Consider the following 19,675-nt stretch of genomic DNA (forward strand, 5'->3'; position numbering starts at 1 on the left):
AAACACCCATGTCTTGTCTGGTTCTGCTTACAGCTCACTGCTGGTGGCCTTAGATGAAACTCCCTTTCTGTGCCCCCCCCCCCCGCCCACTGGCTGAAGCTGGGGTTAGTACATAGCTCCAGTTCTAGCCCCTTCTCTGCCTTGCTTACACGTCTGTGCGCTCAACAAAGAGCAGCTGAGCTCCTTGCCGGGCTCATCGGCAATGGGGTTGCAGGGCTGGCTTTGGAGGAATCCTTAGGGAACAAGGAGAAGAGAGGGATGGAGAACTCACAGCTGGTACCCCATTCACTTGCATGCTCCCCCCCCCCCCCGATCCTATTCTCATGTGTTTGTAACCTGGCTGCCCCAGAGGACTGTCCAGCATGCTGCAGACATGAATGAATGAATGAGGTAAGGGACCAGGATAACTCAGGAGGGAGTGCTATGTAAAGACTGTGCTTTAAGTTGAGGGGATCAGAGAAAGCCCCTCTGAGGAGCAGAGCGTGGACTTGTGGGTAAGGAAGCTGTCAGCCACACAGAGTTGTGCTGTGATGGAACGGCCATAGAGCAGGCACTGGGGGCTCACGCCTGCCGTCCTAGCTACTCCAGAGGCTGAGAGCTGAGGATCGCGGTTTGAAGTCAGCCAGGGCAGGAAAGTCCCCATGAGACTCTCATCTCCAATTAACCACCCCCAAAACCAGAAGTGGAGCTGTAGCTCAAAAGTGGTAGAGCACTAACTAGCCTGAGCCAAAGAGCTCAGCGAGAGCACCCAGGCCCTGAGTTCAAGCAACACCGCGGACAAACAAAACAAACAAACAAACAAACAAAAACCCAGGCAGGTCAAGGTCAAGTTTGGTGCCAGCGAGAGCCAGAAAGAAGTCTGGGAGGGTTAGTTTCTGGAAATATACTGGGCTTGCTAATAGATTGTGGTGTCCGGCAGATTGTTTCAGAATGTTCCTCAAAGCAGGCCTGCATTGCTTCCCTGGGCCCAGCTGTGGGGGGACGGGGTCTGCACACGCACACATGCGCTAGGGGTAGGGATTGAACTCCGGGCCTTGTGTGTACTCTGGCTTGGCTCTTTTGCTGAAGGCCGGTATGCTGTCACCTGAGCCTCAGCCCTGCTTCTGAGTTTTTGGTGGTTGATTGGAGGTAGAGTCTCATGGACTTTCCTGCCCTGGCTGGCTTCAAACTGCAATCCTCAGATCTCAGCCTCCAGAGTAGCTTAGGATTACACGCGTGAGCCACCGCGCCCGGCATTGGGCCAGGCTTTGCACATGAGCAGGAGACACTATTGGGGGACACTTTGTGGGTCCCAGGCGCCTCCCTGACCCCCCCTCAGAGCAGAGGTCACTGGCAGTCAGTGAGGGCAGCTGGAACTGTCGCTCTGCGACCCGAGGCTCCTTGGGGGGGGGGGGGGGCGGCGTGGACGGTACGCCCTGTCCTTTGTGGCTGCAGATTCGGACAGAGAGTTCTAACAACCCTTACAAGCATCCCACATTTCTTTTGTGCAGTCAGAGAGCGACTTGCTTAACAATTACAATTTATCCATATCATCTTTTTTCCCAAGAGGAAGAGAGAAACTCGCACACTTGACACGGCACTGCTGGAGAAGCCATGGTCTATCAGGGTGGCTTGATCTTCAGAGACGCCAGCTTGGGGCCAAGGAGGGTGCGGGACAGATAGGAAAGCCCTCAGGGTGCAGGTAATTTTTCTTTTTTTTTGCCAGTCCTGAGGCTTGAACTCAGGGCCTGGGCACTGTCCCTGAGCTGCTTTTGCTCAAGGCTAGCACTCTACCATTTGAGCCACAGCACCACTTCCAGCCTTTTCTGTGTATGGGGTGCTGAGGAATCGAACCCAGGGCTGCACGCATGCTAGGCAAGCACTCTACCACTAGGCCACCTTCCCAGCCCCCACCAATATATTTTTATGAGTGTGCCAATGCTAGGGCTTGAAGCCAGTGCCTGGGTGCTGCCCCTTAGCTTTTTCTCTCAAGATCGGTGCATATACAGAAAAGGCGAGCCCTCTACCACGAAGCCACATTCCCATCCAAGGCAGGTAATTTTGTTTTTTTTTGGCCAGTCCTGGGCCTTGGACTCAGGGCCTGAGCACTGTCCCTGGCTTCTTCGCGCTCAAGGCTAGCACTCTGCCACTTGAGCCACAGCGCCGCTTCTGGCCGTTTTCTGTATATGTGGTGCTGGGGAATCGAACCTAGGGCCTCGTGTATCCGAGGCAGGCACTCTTGCCACTAGGCCATATCCCCAGCCCCATAAGGCAGGTAATTTTTGAGGCGTCTGCTGTATGCACGAATGGGCCAGGAGCAGGTCTTAGTGGGAGGACGGCTGGGGGCTAGGGAGGCATGGCAGCTTTGACGCCCGTGGGGGGGGGGCCCCCCTTCCCACCCTCACCTTCCTGCTGGTCTCCAGGGCTTGTCACCGGCGGCCACAGAGGCTGAAGAATGACGGCGCTCGCTTGCCCTAGGGGGAAAGCGAGGCGGGAGCCGCAGGACCTTCTGAGCTGCTGTTCAGTGCCTGTGACTCTCGTCCCTAAACCTGGATGCTCAGGAGGCTGAGATCTGAGGATCAGGTTCAAAGCCAGCCCGGGCAGGAAAGCCTGTGAGACTCTTATCTCCAGTTAACCACCCCAAAGCCGCAAGTGGAGGTGTGGCTAAGAGGTAGAGCGCCAGCCTTGAGCAAAATACACCTAAGGGACAGCACCCAGGCCCTGGGTTGGAGCCCCAAGACTGGCACGTACATGTACACACACGTGCACACATACACACTCAAGAGCCTATCAGAGGACTAGTGAGAGAACTGTGTGTCATGTATAGCCCAGCTTGGAACAAGTGATGGGCGCTCTATTTGGTTACTTTCTTGAGTGAGCGACGGGGAGCCCATCTTTCCTCTCGTCCCCGAGTCACACGCGAGAACAGGGCTGGGGCCCCCTGCTGCCCCCCGCAGCCCACCCCCAGATCAGCTCCGTGTCCTGCTGCTCTCCGGGAAGGGGGCTCCGATTGCAAAACAGGGGTCGCGAGTGCAAAGGCTGCCGCTCCGGTCATCGTGGGGCCTTTCCTCGAGTGGGGGGGGGGGCTGGGAGTGGCCACCGAGGGCGGGGACATGGCTGCTTTTCAGGCTGGCTGGGCACCCTGGGGACATGGGGAGAGGGGAGGGCTCCACAGGGGTCTGGCCTTCGGTGCTCCCAGAGAGAAGCCAGTGAGCCCTGGGACTGCCCCCCACCCCTCCCCCCCCGCCCCGGGACCCCAGGACTCCCTGTGCCTTGGCTACAGGGTGAATAATTCAGGCAGCTGAGTGTCAGTCATGAAATATTCAACAGGCTGCTCCCCACTCACCAGCCTGGGAGTGCGTGGGGACCATGCGGGCCCAGGCCAGCCAGCCTGTGAGGGGCAGGGGCGGGGTTTCCTATCTCCATGGGAGGCATGCCCCGCCCACTCCGCCTTTGTGGAGGACCAAATGGCCTTGCACTTGCTAGCAAGCGCTTTACCACTGAGGTACACCCCCAGACACTCAGTCTGCGCTCCCTCCCTCTGTCTCTCTCTCTGTTTCTGTACCGGGGGTGTGAATTGAGAGCCTAGGTGTGTCCCTTAGCTAGTGCTCTACTTCCAGCATTTTGGTGGTTAACTGGGGATAAGAGTCTCGTGGACTCTCTTGCCTAGGCTGGCTTTGAACCTCCATCCTCAGATCTCAGCCTCCCCTGAGTAGCTAAGGTTACAGGTGGGAGTCACCGGTGCCGCCGGGCTCCCGGTCTGACCTCTACATGAGTGGGATCCTGAAAGACAACCAGGCTTGGTGCTTGCTGCCCTGAGACTTGCAGGGCACCAAACGGAGCAAATGGCAGCCCTGGGCTGGGGGAGAGGACCATCCACCCTATAGAGAAAGGACAGACCCGAGACTGAGTGGGCACCCGGGGGATGCCAGTGGGCTCTCATCAGGACGGGAAGGGGTCCCCGGGGGAGGACTGTGTGGGAGGGACCGGGGAAAGCTGCATGGGCGGGTTGGAGGAGGTCTAAGTTGTGGCGGAGCGCCCGGAGGGTGGGTGGATAGGTAGATGAAAGAGGAGGTATGGCAGACAGATGGGCAGCTGGACCAAGCCTGGGGGAGGGGTGATGAGTCCTATGGGTGTGGCAGTAGGATTGGCAGCTGGAGTGAGGATGTGAGTTGAGTCCCTGGGCACAGAGGATGCAGCCTCCCCACCAGACTCCGAGAGGTGGGCAGCTCCTGGTACCAGGGCTAGATTATGGCTCCGCCTTGTGTTCCACTGTGGTAATTGCATGCTGGGCTGTCCACACTATCAGCCTAGTGGCCAGGCCGGCTTTGAGGGTCCCTCTGGCAGCATCCTACCCATGGGGCTGGTGCTCTGCTTCCCAGTGAGGGCCTTTCCATAATCGGGGAGAATGGATGGAGACCAGGCTGTATGGGAAAGCACCAGACCTGAGGGCACAGATCCCACCTGCCCCTCCCCAGCTCCTTCCCTTCCCTACTCCTACTGCTGGACGGGCTCTGTGTCCTACGTGTGTTTCCTCGTCACTAGCCTTTCTTGCCCCTTTGAGGAGTGGGAATGACAATAGGCCTTAAGCAGAACCTGTGTGTTGGTACCACAGCATCCAGAATTGCTCAGTGCATGGGGTCACGCGATAAGGCTGCCAGACGAACCAGAACAGTAATAAAACCCAGATGTCCAGTTAACCTTGACACGGCATCAGTATGTCTCAGACAGTATTGGGCATATACTGAAACCTTATTCAATGTTCATAGGACAATCAGAATTAAGCCAGGTGACGGCGGCTGTAATCCTAGCAATTCGGGGGAGTGGGGGGCTGAGATCTGAGGATCAAGGAACAAACCAGCCCAGGCCAGAAAGTCTGTGACTCTTATCTCCAATGAACCACCAAAAAAGCCCAAGTGGTAGAGCATCCGCTTCAGGGAGGGGGAGCTAAGGGTCAGCGCCTAGGCCCTGAGTTCAAGCTCCAGTGCAGGCACATGTGCACACACAAGCACCAAGCAGAAGTAGTGGGACAGGGGCAATCAGAGGGGTCCCCTGAGAGAGAATGGCGCCGAGCCAAGCCCAGAGGGAGGCAAGGAGGAGGGGTGACAGGAGCTTCTGCAGTACCCCCGGAACTGAGACAAAGGGTGTAGTCCGGTGGCTCTGCAGGGCGGCGGGCGTCCAGAGCTCTCACGGTGGTGTTGCATCTTCCCAGGGGCGTGAATGCCCAAACCAAGAACGGTGCCACGCCCCTGTACCTGGCGTGCCAGGAGGGCCACCTGGAGGTGACGCAGTTCCTGGTGCAGGTGTGCGGCGCCGACCCACACCTCTGTGCCTACGACGGCATGACCCCGCTGCACGCCGCGGCGCAGATGGGCCACTGCCCGGTCATCGTGTGGCTGGTGAGCTGGGGGCGGGGCGGCCCCGGAGGGGGCGGGGCCGGCGTGGGGCCTGCGGAGACCTTTTACACGCCCTTCCCCACCCAGGTGAGCTGCACCGACGTGAGCCTGGCGGAGCAGGACAAGGACGGCGCCACCGCCATGCACTTCGCAGCCAGCCGCGGCCACGCCAAAGTGCTCAGCTGGCTCCTGCTGCACGGCGGCGAGATCTCGACCGACCTGTGGGGCGGGACCCCTCTGCACGACGCGGCCGAGAACGGGGAGCTGGAGGTCAGGGCCGCCTCCAGGGCGGGAGGCGGGGCCCAGGGGCAGGCAGGACCCGGAGGGGGCGGGGCCTACGGAAGGAAGGGGCCTATGGACAGTGAAGCCCTGGACGGGGCCCAGGGGCAGGGAGGGGGCGGGGCCCTGTATGAGGGGCGGAGCCTAAGGAAGGCAGGGGCCTATGGACAGTGAAGCCCGGGACGGGGCCCAGGGGCAGGGAGGGGGCGGGGCCCTGTATGAGGGGTGGAGCCTAAGGAAGGAAGGGGCCTATGGACAGTGAGGCCCGGGGGGCAAGGCCCAGAGGCAGGCAGGACCCGGAGGGGGCGGGGCCTACAGAAGGAAGGGGCCTATGGACAATGAGGCCCGGGGGGCGAGGCCCAGGGGTAGGCAGGACTGGGGGGGGGGTCCCGGTGTGAGGGGCGGAGCCTAAGGAAGGAAGGGGCATAGCTATGGACAGTGAGGCCCGAGGGGCAGGGCCTAGGGACAGGTAAGGCCTGGAGCGGGAGGGGCCGGAGGGGCGGGGCCGAGCTGGGGGCGGGGCCTGGGGAGGCGCGGGCGCCCCCTGCCGGCGCTGCCCGCTACCGGCTCTGCGCGGCGCGGTCCGTAGGAGCACAGGGCCCCCCCGCTCACAGAGGGGTCCCCACCGCATGCCCCGGCAGTGCTGCCAGATATTAGTGGTGAATGGCGCAGAACTGGACATCCGCGATCGAGACGGGTACACCGCCGCAGACCTGTCGGATTACAACGGCCACAGCCAGTGCACCCGCTACCTGCGCACGGTGGAGAACATGGTAGGACCCCGCGCAGGCCGCCGCGTCGCCAGATCTCACCTCACCCCGTCCGTCCCGCGTCCTGCCCTCTTTCCCGAGGAGGGAACAGGTTCAGAAACATCAGCCCCCTCGCCCGAGGTGACAGTGCCCTGACCGCTTCCGTCCCAGCAGGAACTGACCTCGGCCCAGTGTTCTGCCTGAGCTGGCTTTGAACCTCGGTCCTCACATCTCAGCTTCCTGAGGAGCTAGGATTACAGGCATGAGCCACTGTCCTCTGGCTTCACTCTGAATTTCGGGGAAGGGGAACAAGGAGGACCGGAGTGCTCCTGATAAGACTTCAGGCTGGGAGAAGTCCAGAGACACAGGCCGTGGGATCCAGCCCAATTCCTTCACCGGACCACATGTATTATCTGATTTAATGGCCACCGCCGCCCTCTGAGGCTGGGACCTCACCGTTTCACAGATGGGTAAACTAAGTCTCTGGATGACCCAAGACCACATGGGCAGGACAAGGCGGACCTGGGCTAAGAGTGCACACACGCGCGCACACACACACAGAGCTGAATCTAAGATCCAAAGAGTGCTAGGCTAGCCGAGTGCTGGTGGCTCATGTCTGTCACCCTAGCTGCTCAGGAGGCTGAGATCTGAGGATACTGGTTCGCAGCCAGCCTGGGCAGGAAAGGCCATGAGACTCTTATCTCCAGTTAACCACCAAAATACTGGAAGTGGTGCTGTGGCTGAAAGTGAGAGTGCTAAGCTTGAGCAAAAGAACTCAGGGACAGTGTGCCAAGGCCCTGAGTTCAAGCCCCAGGACTGCCCCCCCCCCAAAAAAAAAGTGCGAGGCGAGTACTGTATCATGGAGGCACACCTCCAGCTCCCTCCACTTTTTTTTTTTTTTTTGGCCAGTCCTAGGGCTTGAACTCAGGGCCTGGGTCCTTCCCCTGAGCCTCTCTGTGCTCAAGGCTATTGCTCTACTACGTGAGCCACAGTATCACTTTGGGCTTTTTTTCCTTTTTCTGTTTATGTGGTACTGAGGAATCAAACCCAGGGCTTCATGCACATGAGGCAAGCACTCTACCACTGAGCCACATTCCCAGCCCTTCCCCCACTCTCCAGAAACTTTTATTGGAGACAAGATCTTGATAAGTTATCCAGAGCTCCCTTTGGCTTGTAATCCTTCTGCCTTAGCCTCCCAAGTGGCTAGGATTATAGATGTGCCTCACAGTGTTCAGTGTGAACCCCCTTTTAACCACTGCACTACACATATGCTTACTTCATAGCTGGAGACATGTGACTCTTGTCGTGTATTTTATCATGGTTGCACGGCGGAGAAGGGACCCACTGGGCCTGGGCCTGGGGTGAACAGCTGTGGGCGCCTCTGAATCCAGGCTCCGCCCTGCCTGGTGCAGTACCTGCTTTAGGCAGTGGAGGTGGGCGAGAATGGACCTCAGAGCCACCCACGGGAAGACACTGCCCAGCTCTGAGGCCTAGCCTGGCCATGGGACGAGCTTCTAAACCAGGCCTGGGGGAGAGCAGACAGATGGCCTCTAGCCCTAGCCAACACACGGGGACGACTCTAATTCTGGGGTCTGCAAGCCCCGAGGGTTCGAGACTGCAAACAGACTGGAGGAAGACCTTCCTCCCCAGAAGGGTTTCCCCAAGAATGTTAGTGGCCCCCAGGTAGTGAGCACCCAGTCACCGAGTATCTAACCCAGTGGATGTTATAAAGACTCCTCCTTGCTCCAAAGATGGGTTCCTTCCAAGTTGGAGAATCTGTGTTAGTGTTGTGGCTGCAAGGGGCGGCATCAGAGCCAGGGCCTTCCAGAACCTTCCGAGAGCCTGCCAGGCTCCCACTGCTGGCCATCCCGCAATGTACCATGTATCTGACTGGCAGATGCCAGTCCCAGGCGTGACCTCGGCTCATCTTTACACTAAAATGGATAGCATGGCATCTACTGGGTGCCGTGGTTGGCCCTCGCTCCACCCCTCGTGGGGCGAGGAGAGCTGTCATTCCGCACAGAGAGGGTAGGCCATGTGCTGAAGGTCACACAGCTAAGGAAGTGAGGAAGAGGAACTTTGAAGTCCATGTCCCAACCTCTGCCATCTGCCACCCACAGAGGTCAGGGGGCCAAGGGAAGAGCACCCCCGCCCGTCCCCAAGTCACGCACTGAGGCTGCCCCTGGCCGGCGGAGGAGGCAGCAGGGCCCGAGCTGGGTGGGGGAGCCGGGAGGACCTGCGAGGCCCAGCTGCAGAGGTGACAGATCCAAGCCACCAAGGATGCTGGCCGGGAAAAGGCAAACACTCCCAGAGAGCCCCTAATTACAGGGCCAATGAGCGGGGCGCCGAGAGCCGTTACCTGGTGCCAGGCTGCCTCCTTCTCCCGAGGGGCCTGTGACACTTCTCAGGCAGGGAGGGGCATGGGCCGGGGAGGAGCCAATCTGGGCAGGAGGCAGCGGAGCAAGCAGGCCGGCAACAGGGACGACATGGGCAATGTAAGCAGAGCCCCCGCCAGCCCCAGCCTGCCCCCCGCCAGGAGGGGTCAGGCCCGTGGGTCGGAGGCATAGTGTGGGGGGGGGTGACAGGCTAGGCAGCCCGATGGGGGGGAGAGGGGGCTGCCTACAGCAGCTCTGCCAGACCATCCAGGCCACACCCTTTTCCTCGGGGCCTGCCAGACGGCAATGGGGCCAGTGTTGGGAATTGGCAGATTAGGCAGCGGGACTGGGCGGGGGGGCTCCATTTAGGTGCTCGGGGATGAGCCTTCCTGGCCTTTCCCCTAAGCCCACCGCAGCCCTGAGCCTCCTGCCCACAGGAGCACAGGAACAGAGGAGCCCGGTGCCTAGCACTTCTCAGGTTGGGGTGCAGCTAGAGCCCCTTTCTCAACCTACCTGAGCAGGGAGGGCTCTGAGGCAGAAGTGTTCTGAGAATTCGGGTTCTGTGGCTGGGGAGCAGGGCTCAAGGCCGTGCCGTAGGGAAAGGGCGTGAGGGAAATGGCGGAGCCGAGCTCGCCCGGGGAGCGCCCGGTCTGGGAGGCGCTGGTCCTCACCGCCCCTCTGAACTCCCCCCAGAGCGTGGAGCACCGCGTACTGTCCCGGGATCCGTCCACGGAGCTGGAGGCAAGGCAGCCCGACTCGGGCATGTCCTCGCCCAACACCACCATGTCGGTCCAGCCCACGAACTTCGACCTCAGCTCGCCCACCAGCACCCTCTCCAACTACGACTCCTGCTCTTCCAGCCACTCCAGCAGCAAGGACCGGCGTCCTCCAAGAGGTGAGGGGGCCACATGGGAAGAGGGGAGGGAGCCCGTCCGCCAGGCCTTCCCCCCGCCCCCGGAATCCCATGACTCACTCCCTGAAGCACGGGGAGGGGGCTTGTGCACGCACATACCTGTACATACACATTCTCAGGTGCTCTCCGCCCCCACCAGTCCCATGTGCACCCTGAGTGACATTTATTGTTCTCACCTAGTCATGCTCTGTAGTACACACTTCTGCATGTGTACGCATAGGACTGCACAAGCACACAGACTTGCGCACCCTTATGCACACATCCACCTATGTCACAGGCAGGCACAATACCTTCTGTTTCCATGCTACAGGCATGCACACACACACACCCCATGTCCACAGACTGGCGTACACACGTTCACATAGATGGAGAATCATGCACAAATGTGACAGGTTAAAACACACACAAATCAGCTGGGAATATGGCCTAGTGGCAAGAGTGCTGGCCTCATATACATGAATCCCTGGGTTCGATTCCTCAGCACCATATATACAGAAAACGGCCAGAAGTGGCGCTGTGGCTCAAGTGGCAGAGTGCTAGCCTTGAGCAAAAAGAAGCCAGGGACAGTGCTCAGGCCCTGGGTTCAAGGCCCAGGACTGGCAAAATAAATAAGTTAATTAAAAAATAAAATAAACACACACACATCTGTTGGGGTTTGGACACCCCCTTTCTCCCCCCACGGGGAGAATGGTAACCACAAACTCAAAGAGCACTCAGCCTGGCCCTCTGCCAGCGGAAGGCCAAAGGCGTGCTCACATGGACCTGCGCTAAGTTGAGGAAGGGTTGCTGAAGCCTCCCCTCCCCCCAGTCCCCCCACGTTACCAAGGGCGGAGGCGAAAAGGAAGGCATCAGGGACATGCTGCGGTGGTGGGAAGAGTCTCAAAGACTTTAATATGGAAGGGCACTTATATAGAGGTAATGGTGGGAAAGAAAGGGGGCTGGCCAAAGGGCCAGTCATAGGCTAGGGGTCACGTTCATCAAGTGACATCACGAAACTTCCCTTTGTGGGCGGGACAACCCCATCATGGTGGCACGCACGTGTTCACCTCCCAAGGGGTGGAGGCCAGAAGGTGGGAGGGACTTCCATTGTCCCAAGGCTGGTGGAAGGGCAGCCTTCCCCAGGCCATAATAATCCCCAACACACATCCACAAAACTTTCAGAAACCAACCAACATGTGTACACACACTGACCACACCCTGAGTCACGCCTAGGTGGCCATCCACCTGCAGTATCTGCTTCCTGCCGCCAGGTGGCGGGCCTGTAGAGAGCTGGACGAGAGCATTGCCAAAGTCTAGTGTGCCCAGACGGACTCCGGCTACCTGCTCTGCTGGATCTGCCCTGAAGGGCCGCCCCCACCCTGTCCTACTCGGCAGACACACACTGGACACATCATCTTCCTGCCATAAATATGGGCCGTCCAGCACTGCCAGAGGCCACGCAGGCCATACTAAGTACTGGTCTTGAGCCTGCCTTGCCTTCCAGTTTGCCTCCAGATAGTGGGAATTCTCAGTTCTGGGAGACTGCCTGTCTTCAAACTTATAAATTCTTTTTTTCCCCTTTGGTGCTGGTCCTGGGGCTTGAACTCAAGGCCTGGGTGCTGTCCCTGAACTTTTTCTGCTCAGGGCTGGTGTCCTCTACTTGAGCCATGGTGCCACTTCTGGCTTGGTGGTTAACCGAAGACCAGAGTCTCACAGACATGCCTATCTGGGCTGGCTCTGAACCATGACTCTCAGACCTCAGCCTCCTGAGTAGCTGGGATTTAGGTGTGAGCCACCAGTGCCTGGCTCTGCAAATTCCTCAACCCAGCCTTCCCGTCTGCTTCCTAGTGCTTGCAGGTGCAAGGGCTGCAGACATCCAGAGCTACATGGACCTGTTGAACCCCGTGCTGGGCCTGCCGCAGGGCAAGAAGCTACCATTTCCACCCATGTTCTCTCAACCACTCCCAACCCTGGGCTCCGAGATGCCCCCACCACCACCCGGCTACCCAGCTCCAAAGCCTCCTGCCGGGGTCCTAGCAGCTGACATCTACACGGAGACCAAGAACAAGCTCCGTCACGTGGAGAAGGACACCTTTAAGAAGGAGGTAGTGAGCCTGCCTACCAGCTGTGGGACTATGCGGATGGGGGGGTCGGGGGAGGCCACTGTCTGGCTAAATCCTGGCCAGGTTGGGGTCCCTGGGCCCAGGGCATGCTCGGTGAGTTGAAAGTGCTGGTCCCGGATCCGTGAAGGCTCAGGGCTGCACCCTGAGTTCGAGGGACTAAGACAAAGCCACTGTCCACAGCGGGGGGGGGGGGGGGGCTGCCTGTGGAGTGACAGAGCTGTCACAGAATGAATGGGAATGGACTGTGCAGACACGGGCCTGCCCACAGCCCACAGCGCAGGTGGATGTGTCCTCCAGAGAGGAGTGGCGCGGCCTGGCTTGATGGTGAGGGCTAGGGAGAGCGGCCAGGGAGCTGAACAGGGAGAACCCAGCATCCACTGGGGCCAGGACAGCTGACCGAGACGCTGAGGACACCCCCGCTTGGGCCTGAGTCCTGGTGGGTGGAGGAGCCAGGGAGGATATGGGTGCCCTGTGGGAGAAGCAAGAATGAAGGGTGCAAGCCAGGGGTGCAGGTGATTTGTGGGGGCCGGGGATGGGCCAGGGTCTGCCGGCAGAGCCTCAGGGTGTGGACAGTGCGGTGGTGGGGGTCCGGAGAGGGTCCTGTGCAGTGGCCAAAGAGACTAGGGCGGGCCTGGGGACAGCCTGAGGCCAAGGCGGGCAGGTGTGGGGCCGTGGCCCCTCGGTCTCCGCTCAGCCCCAGGCAGGCCCCGCCCCGCCCCGCGGAGCGCAGTGTATTTGCACAGGTGAGCCAGGTCACAAGACCACTGGGTGGAGGAGGGCGGGCGGGAGGGAGCGCGCTTCTCCGGGGCTCGGCTCTCCCACTTCCTGCCACCCCATAGCGGGTTCCCTTTTCATCTCTGGACGGGAGAGGGAGGCCTGGCTGGGCCGCGGGGCCCGGGCCCAGCCCACTTTCCCAGTCGGATCTGGCGCGTGGGCCCCGCCCAAAGCCTTGGGACGGGCACCCCAGCCAGCGCTCACCGCCCCCCCCAGCCCAAACGCCCAGATTCTTGTGATCCCCAGCGCCCCTCGGGAGTGCGTGCGTGCCGAGCTGCAGGCGCCGGGCACAGAGGGCCCTTTGTGTGCCCGCCGCGCCCCCCGCGCGGGTGCCCCTACGGTGGGAGGAAGCAGGGTCGTGGGGCCCGAGCCTGCGGGGCCGTCAGGGGGCTGAGGGGGCCGCCTGGCCCAGAAAACAAATCCAGCGTGTCGCGTTTCCTGCAACGTGAGCCTGGTCAGCAGGGTGCGGAGGGGGGTCCGGGGCCACCGTGGGGACGCGGGGACCGCGGAGCGGCCCCCCGCCTGGCCACGCTGCCCGGGGCCGCCCCGCCCCGCGCCCCTCCCCGCGCGCCGGCCGGGCTCAGCGGGGGGCAGCCGCGACGGGGCGGTGGCGGCGCTGTCACCCGAGCGCTCCTGGCCGCCCCTGAAACCCGAGGCGGGGGCGCGGGTCCGGTGTCGCTTACACGGAGAGCCGCGATGGTTTCCAGATGCGGGAGGGGAAGGGCGGGGGGCGTGACCCGGAACCCGGGGGTGGGGACCGCGAGGAGAGGCTCCCCTGCGCGAGGTCAGGTCCCCGTCCGTTCCCCGGGAACGCATGGGGGGGCCGCGGGGGTCGGGGCGGGGCCACACCGGCCGCGTGGGGCAGGCGCAGCCCGGCCGCCGGGGGTGTCCGAGCAGCTGCGGCCCCGCTGCATCCCGGCCGACGGCGGGGGGGGGGGCTCCGCCCGGGATTGGCGGGCGCCGGGTGATGTCAGGCCGGCGGAGCTCATAGGCGGGCGGCGCGCGGGCCGGCGGTAACCCGAGGCGGGGGATCTGGTAACGCAGGTGTCGGGTCCGGGCCGCCCCGCGCCAGGTGCACAGCGGGGGCCGCCGGCACAGTCGCAGGTAGGAGCAGCGCCGGGCCGGGCGGCCTCGGGCCCTGGGCAGAGCCGCAGCCTGCCGGGGCAGGGCCCTCGACGGGGCGCCCCCGGGGCGGAGACCCCCCCCCCAGGCGGGACGCGCGTGGGTCCCACGCGGGGAGCAGGGTGCGGCGCGGGCCTGAGGACCCGCCGGAGCGGGAGCGGCTCGGGTCTCCGGCTCCCCCTGGCGTCCGGATGGGCCACCCCGCCCCTCGGTCCGCCCCTTCTGGCCTCCGCGGGGCCCCGGTGCCCTTGGCCGGCGCCCAGAGCCCCTCCCCGTAGTGCCGGCCGGCCTGCCCGCCCTCCCCCCACGAGGCACCCCGGACCCTCGCCCCATCCCCCCGTGCGCAGAGCGCGGCCCCGCGTCGCGGCGGGCCGGTGGCACCGCTCGACGGCCGCCAGCCCCGGGGCGCGAGCGAGCGAGCGAGGGAGGGGGGGGGGCTCGGGACCGGCGCCGGAGCCCACGGTCGCCGTCTTCCCGCAGCTGAGCGCCCGCGATCGCCACAGCGGGCTGCGGAGGCCGGACGCGGGCCGCACGCCCCACGCCTTCTGCAAGCAGCCCAGCACCGGGAACTACTACCGCCAGCTGGGCCGCTGCCCCGGGGAGCCGCCGGACGCGCGCCGGGGCATGGCGCACAGCGAGGAGGTGCGTGCGCGCCCGCCGGCCCCCGCCGGCCGTCCGGGGCCCCGGCCCGCGGCCCGCGCCTCACCCGCCGGCCCCTCCGCTCCCCCGCAGGCCGCGCTGCTCCCCGGGAACTACGTGCAGAACGGCTGCGCCGCGGACCCCCGGGCGTCCTCGGAGCTGCCGCCGCCGCCGCCCCCGCCGCCGCCGCCCCTGCCCGAGGCCCGGAGCTCGCCGCCGCCCGCCCCGCCTCTGCCCCCGGAGGGCGCGGGCCCGGGCAGCGGGCAGCGCCGCTCCTCCTCGTCCACCGGCAGTGAGTAGGGGCGGGGGCGGGGCCGCTGCGACGGGACGGGGGGAGGGAAGCCCGGACACCGCCCCCTCCCCAGCTCTGAGTGCTCCCCCCCCTCCTCCTGCCAGCCCCCGACCCCGCCCGGGCCCCGCGGCGCCTCACTGCCTGCCATCGCGGGGCTGGGCTGCGTGGCCTTGGGCAAGCCCCCTCCCCTCCTCGGGCCTCCGCCTTCGGGTCAGAGGGTCCCCGCTCCCACGGCGGGGGCCCCGGGGAAGCTCTGAGTGGAACCGAATTCTAGAAGGCAGGGCCCCTGGTGAGCCTTCCCGCCCGCCTCCGGCCTCCGTCTCCCGCCCTCTCTGCTTCTTCTGCTGTTTCTCCGCGCTGGCCCGGGCCGGAGCCCCTCCTCGCTCGCTCGGGTAGCCAGAGCCGCCCGCCTGCCTGCCAGGGGGCCAGCGAGCCGGCCATGGCCCTTCCCTCCGCCGCTCCTCTGGCCCACTCACAGCAAACTGGGGATCTTTGGGGGGGGGGACTGGTTTGGAACCCGAAGCTTGCTAAGCAGACATTGTTACTGAGCTACATCCTGGTTCTGGATAGATATAGATACAGATACAGGTATAGATACAGATACAGTTATAGATATATTTTTGGCCAGTACTAGGGCTTCAACTCAGAACCTGAGCTCTGTCCTGGGCTTTTGCTCAAGGTTGGCACTCCGGTTGGAGACAGGGCTGAGTCCCATGGACTTTCCTGCCTAGGCTGATCCCATCCTCTCATCCCAGCCTCCGGCGAAGCTAGGATTATAGGCGGAACCATTGGAGCCCCACCTGGATATTGTTTGTTTGTTTAGGAGCAGAACTGAGTTCCTCTTCTGAAGGGCAGTGGACTGTCGAGTCTCCTAGGGCCTGGGTGCTCCCAGCCCAGCCCACAGAGGTGCCTCCCTCCGCAGCCAGTCTGTGTAGGGTCCATGCTCAGAACCACCATGCCAAGCTTCATCGGCCTGACTGGGAGAGGGGTCCCTGTGGGAGCCGGAGCCCAGGGAGCGCCCAGCAGCCGCCGAGCCTCCAGCCTGCCCCTAGCTCTGAACTCAGCTTCCCTTTCCCTTTAGCACGTATCAGGGCAAACCAACTCTGGGCTGCCCCGACAGCCCTTCCAGAAGAGCCTGGGCTGGGTGCCCTCGTAGCCCCGAGGCCAAGATGCCCTGTGCAGCCCTCAGGGGGCCGGTGGACCACCCTGTGGGGCCCTAGAGCACAGAGCCAGGGTCACAGGACAGGAAATCCTGCTCCTCCTCTGCTCTCCCCCCTTCTTCCCTCCCTCGCTGTCCCTGTCTTGCGCCCCCCCTCCCTCTTGTAACTTCACTGTCACTTCTCTCCTCTTGGTTCCTAGAAGTGAGAGTCCTGAGGAACAGGAAGAGTGAGTAGCTGCTCGCCAAGGCTCCCGGCGGAGGCTAGGGCGCTGGCTGCGGGAGCAGGCTTGCCTAGGGCAAACAGCAGAGGGGGCCGGGAACTCGAGGAAAGGGAAGGCCAGGGCCAGCAGGCAAGGGGACCCGACGCTACAGAGCAGCCCCTGCCCTCCACCTCTGTCCCCTACCCCGCCGTACCCACATCCATGCCCCTGTGCACTGTGCCTGGCTGATGGTTTCGCCTATAAGCCAGCCACACGGTTGCCTCCCTTGGCCTTGCGTGGTGTGGTCTGGATATCCAGCCCTGATGTCCAAGAGCTTTTGGCCCATGTGGTCCTTTTCCTCCAGACCTGACCCCTTCCGCGGGGTTCCAAATCAGCCCGCCCCCTTCCCCTCGGCCCACCAGCCTTGTGGGAGAGACGCAAATTCTGCCCGACTATTTGCATGCGCACCTGCCCCACCTTCCTTCCTGTGTACCATCCTCCCAAGTCCTGCGTGAGCTCCGCCTCCCCAGGTCCCTCAGAGCTGAGCAGTGCTTTGCCATCAGTGTGCTCCCGCTTGCTATCGGTGTGCCTGCTCGTCTGTCTGGGGGGGGGGTGTGGAGGGGGGGTTCAGATGGGTGCCCAAATGCCAGGGTCCTGAATCTACGACCTCAGAGGCTCTCCAGTGCTCAGTCCAAGGGTCACTGGGCTTTGCTGATGTGGGGAGAGGGCCAGAAGAAGACTCCACCCTGGTGGGGCTGGGCCAGGGAACCAGGGACAAAGGTTGAGTGCCTGGCCCAGGCAGTGTTTTGGAGCCAGCAGTCAGTGGCTGGGCGGAGACCTAAGCTGGAGTCTCGGGGCTGGCCCCCAGAGCCATCATGAACTCCCAGAGGCCTCCGGGCCGGGTCTATACACCCAGTGAGTAAGGGGGAAGGGGATGGGGGGAGCCAGGAAAGCCACCCGGAACTCCCTGAGATTCAGGGAGCTAGCTGCCTTGGGGCCCCAGTGGGCTCCCCCGTACTGGCTTAGAGAGGGGATTTGGGAAAGAGGTACCAAGGATCGTGTGTGGGGGAGCAATGCCATCCGGCCCCCAACCAGCGCCTCTTCTGTGGGCAGGCACCAAGTCTTTCAACATGATGTCCCCAACGGGTGACAACTCAGAGCTACTGGCTGAGATCAAGGCCGGCAAGAGCCTAAAGCCGACGCCGCAGAGCAAGGGGCTGACCACGGTGTTCTCCGGCAGCGGGCAGCCAGCCGGCCAGGTAGGCGCCCGGACGGCGGCCCCGTCCCCGCTCCTCTGCCCGCCCCGCCCCACCCAGCTCGCCTTGCCCACCGCTGTTCTGCCCTCCTGCAGCCCGACTCACCTCAGTTGCCGTCGCGGCCCCGGAGCCCCACCCCGCCGTTTGCGGGGTCCCAGCCGGTGCTCAATGGCAGCTTGGTGCCGGCGCCGCCCGCCACCCCCCGCCCCAGGCGTGCCGCTAGACATCGAGGCGCTCATCCCCACGCACGACGAGCAGGGCCGGCCCATCCCTGAGTGGAAGCGCCAGGTGATGGTTCGGAAGCTGCAGCTGAAGATGCAGGAGGAGGAGGAGCAGAGGCGGAAGGTGGGTGACACGGGCTCCCTGCGCCGACACCACCCTCCCCCCGGCCTCCTGTGGCCCCTCGCCCTCCACCCAGCAAGACCCACTGCCCTTGGAGGACAGATGGGGGTGCCAGGTCACCGCCTGCTGACGGGAGACGCGCGTGTTCACCCAACGACAGTGTGCTTTCAAATCACCTCGTTAAGACGCCCATTGTGAGCCGGGCCCCTGTACTCCTAGCTACCTAGCAGCCTGAGATCTGAGGACAGAGGTTTGAATCCAGTCGGGGTGTGGCTCCAGTGGTAGAGCACCGGGCTGGATGGAGCAAAAAAAAAAAAAAAGCTAAGGGAGAATACTCAGGCTCTGAGTTCCAGTCCCAGTACTAAAAGATTTTTAAAATCCTCTTCTGATTTATGATTCCGGATGGAGTCCGGCAGATTCCTTGTTTCAGACAAACCCCTGGGTGGGGCTGATGAGGACGGGTGGTCCTGGGTGACCTGGGCTCTGTCCCCACGCTGCCCCAGCCCTGCTGCGGGCGCTGAGCCTCGTCCAGCCTCAGTTTCCACATCTGTAAGATGGGTGGGTCAACTAGCTCATGGCTACTCATTTTTGCAGTTAGTGTTCCCCAGGCACCCCCCCCACACACACACCATGCACACGTGTGTCGAGGCTTGTTCGCAAGATAGCGGGGGGGGGGGGACAGGGGTGGTGTCTCAACAAGGAGAAAAAATGGGGAGAGGGATGAGAGTGATAACTGGAGAGGCAAATGATTGTGCTTGGTGGCCCACACTGGGTGCCGTGACCGGAAGGAAACACAGGGGGCCAGGGCCCTGGACGGGCTTCGCTCTTGGCACTGGGGAAGATGATAAGACCTGAAGTCGCAACGTCCTGTCAGGCACTGGTGGCTCATGACCGTGATCCTAGCTATACAGGAGGCTGAGATCTGAGGATGGTGGTTCAAATCCAGCCCAGGCAGGAAAGTCCCAGAGACTCTTCTCTCTAGTTAACCACCAAAAAGCCAGAAGTGGAGCTGTGTCTCAAGTGGTGGAGCACCAGCCTTGAGTGAACAAACCCAGGCCCTGAGTTCAAGCCTCAGAACTAGTACTGAGAAAAAAAAAAAAGTCCTAATGTGAGGTGAGAGTTGGAAGGGAGCCGGAGGTGGCTGAGGGAAGCAGAGGTGAAGAGAAGGCTGTCCAGATGGGAGGGTCTGGAACCATATGGCTCTGGTGCCACACTGCAGAGGACTGAGCTGGAGAGGTCAGCGCAGTCAGGTTACCACGACCTGGCCAGCTGCCTGGACAAGAATGGATATTTTGCTGGAGAGTGGGGAGCCTGGGACAGCTAAACGGGGATACTTCTATGGAGAGCACAGAACATAGTGGCTCTCAGGGGTGTTCAGTGTCTGCCCCTTGGGCCATACAAGACCCTCAGGATCGTTCAGTACTGCATGGGACAACAGACTCCTAAGCTTCTCAGCTGTCCGCAGCAGCCTGTCGTGATAATTCTGTATGGCCTGCAAATTGTACTTTAAATATCCAAATAAAGCCAAGGGATTACACCTGTCGTCCTAACTACTCAGGAGGCTGAGATCTGAGGATTATGGTTCAAGACAGCCATGGCAGGAAAGCCCATGAGATTCTTATCTCCAGTTAACCAGCAAAAAAAAAAAAAAGCCAAAAGTTGGAGCTGTGGCTCAAGTGATAAAGCACCAGCCTTGAGCAAAAAAGCTCAGAGCCAGCGCCCACATATGCCCTGAATTCAAGCCCTAGGACTGGCTCACACATACAAAACATAAAAAGAGGGGGCTGGGAACGTGTCTCAGTGCTAGTGGTAGAGTGCTTGCCTCGCACACACACGTTCAATTCCTCAGCACCACATAAACAGAGGGAAGATGGGAGTGCTGCCTGCTGAAGTGGTAGAGCGCCATGGCCTTGAGCCAAAGAAGCTCCGGGACAGTGCCCAGGCGCTGAGTTCAAGCCCCAGGACAGGCAGGCAGGCAGGAGAAAAGAAAAGAGAAAAAAAAAAACCAACCAGAGTGGCTTAGCCTTTCATCCACACAGTAAAACATTGACCACTGAGTCCAGAGGGCTTGGGCCACAGGGAGCCTGAAGAAGGGCTG

General features: G+C 62.0%; 1 protein-coding gene across 1 annotated transcript in view; it reads left to right on the forward strand.

Annotated features, from left to right (window-relative positions):
• Window positions 1–19,675, forward strand: part of Espn (espin) — a 28,799-nt gene that overhangs the window by 6,688 nt on the left and 2,436 nt on the right. The window contains exons 3-10 of the mRNA XM_048350147.1: window positions 5,192–5,378; window positions 5,463–5,645; window positions 6,296–6,427; window positions 9,472–9,673; window positions 11,519–11,775; window positions 14,422–14,620; window positions 17,093–17,232; window positions 17,323–17,580. Of these exons, the coding sequence (XP_048206104.1) occupies window positions 5,192–5,378; window positions 5,463–5,645; window positions 6,296–6,427; window positions 9,472–9,673; window positions 11,519–11,775; window positions 14,422–14,620; window positions 17,093–17,232; window positions 17,323–17,580 (1,558 nt within the window). The remainder of the gene's footprint in view (window positions 1–5,191; window positions 5,379–5,462; window positions 5,646–6,295; window positions 6,428–9,471; window positions 9,674–11,518; window positions 11,776–14,421; window positions 14,621–17,092; window positions 17,233–17,322; window positions 17,581–19,675) is intronic.

Source organism: Perognathus longimembris, chromosome 7, assembly GCF_023159225.1.
Source record: "Perognathus longimembris pacificus isolate PPM17 chromosome 7, ASM2315922v1, whole genome shotgun sequence".
NCBI classification, from domain to species: domain Eukaryota; kingdom Metazoa; phylum Chordata; class Mammalia; order Rodentia; family Heteromyidae; genus Perognathus; species Perognathus longimembris.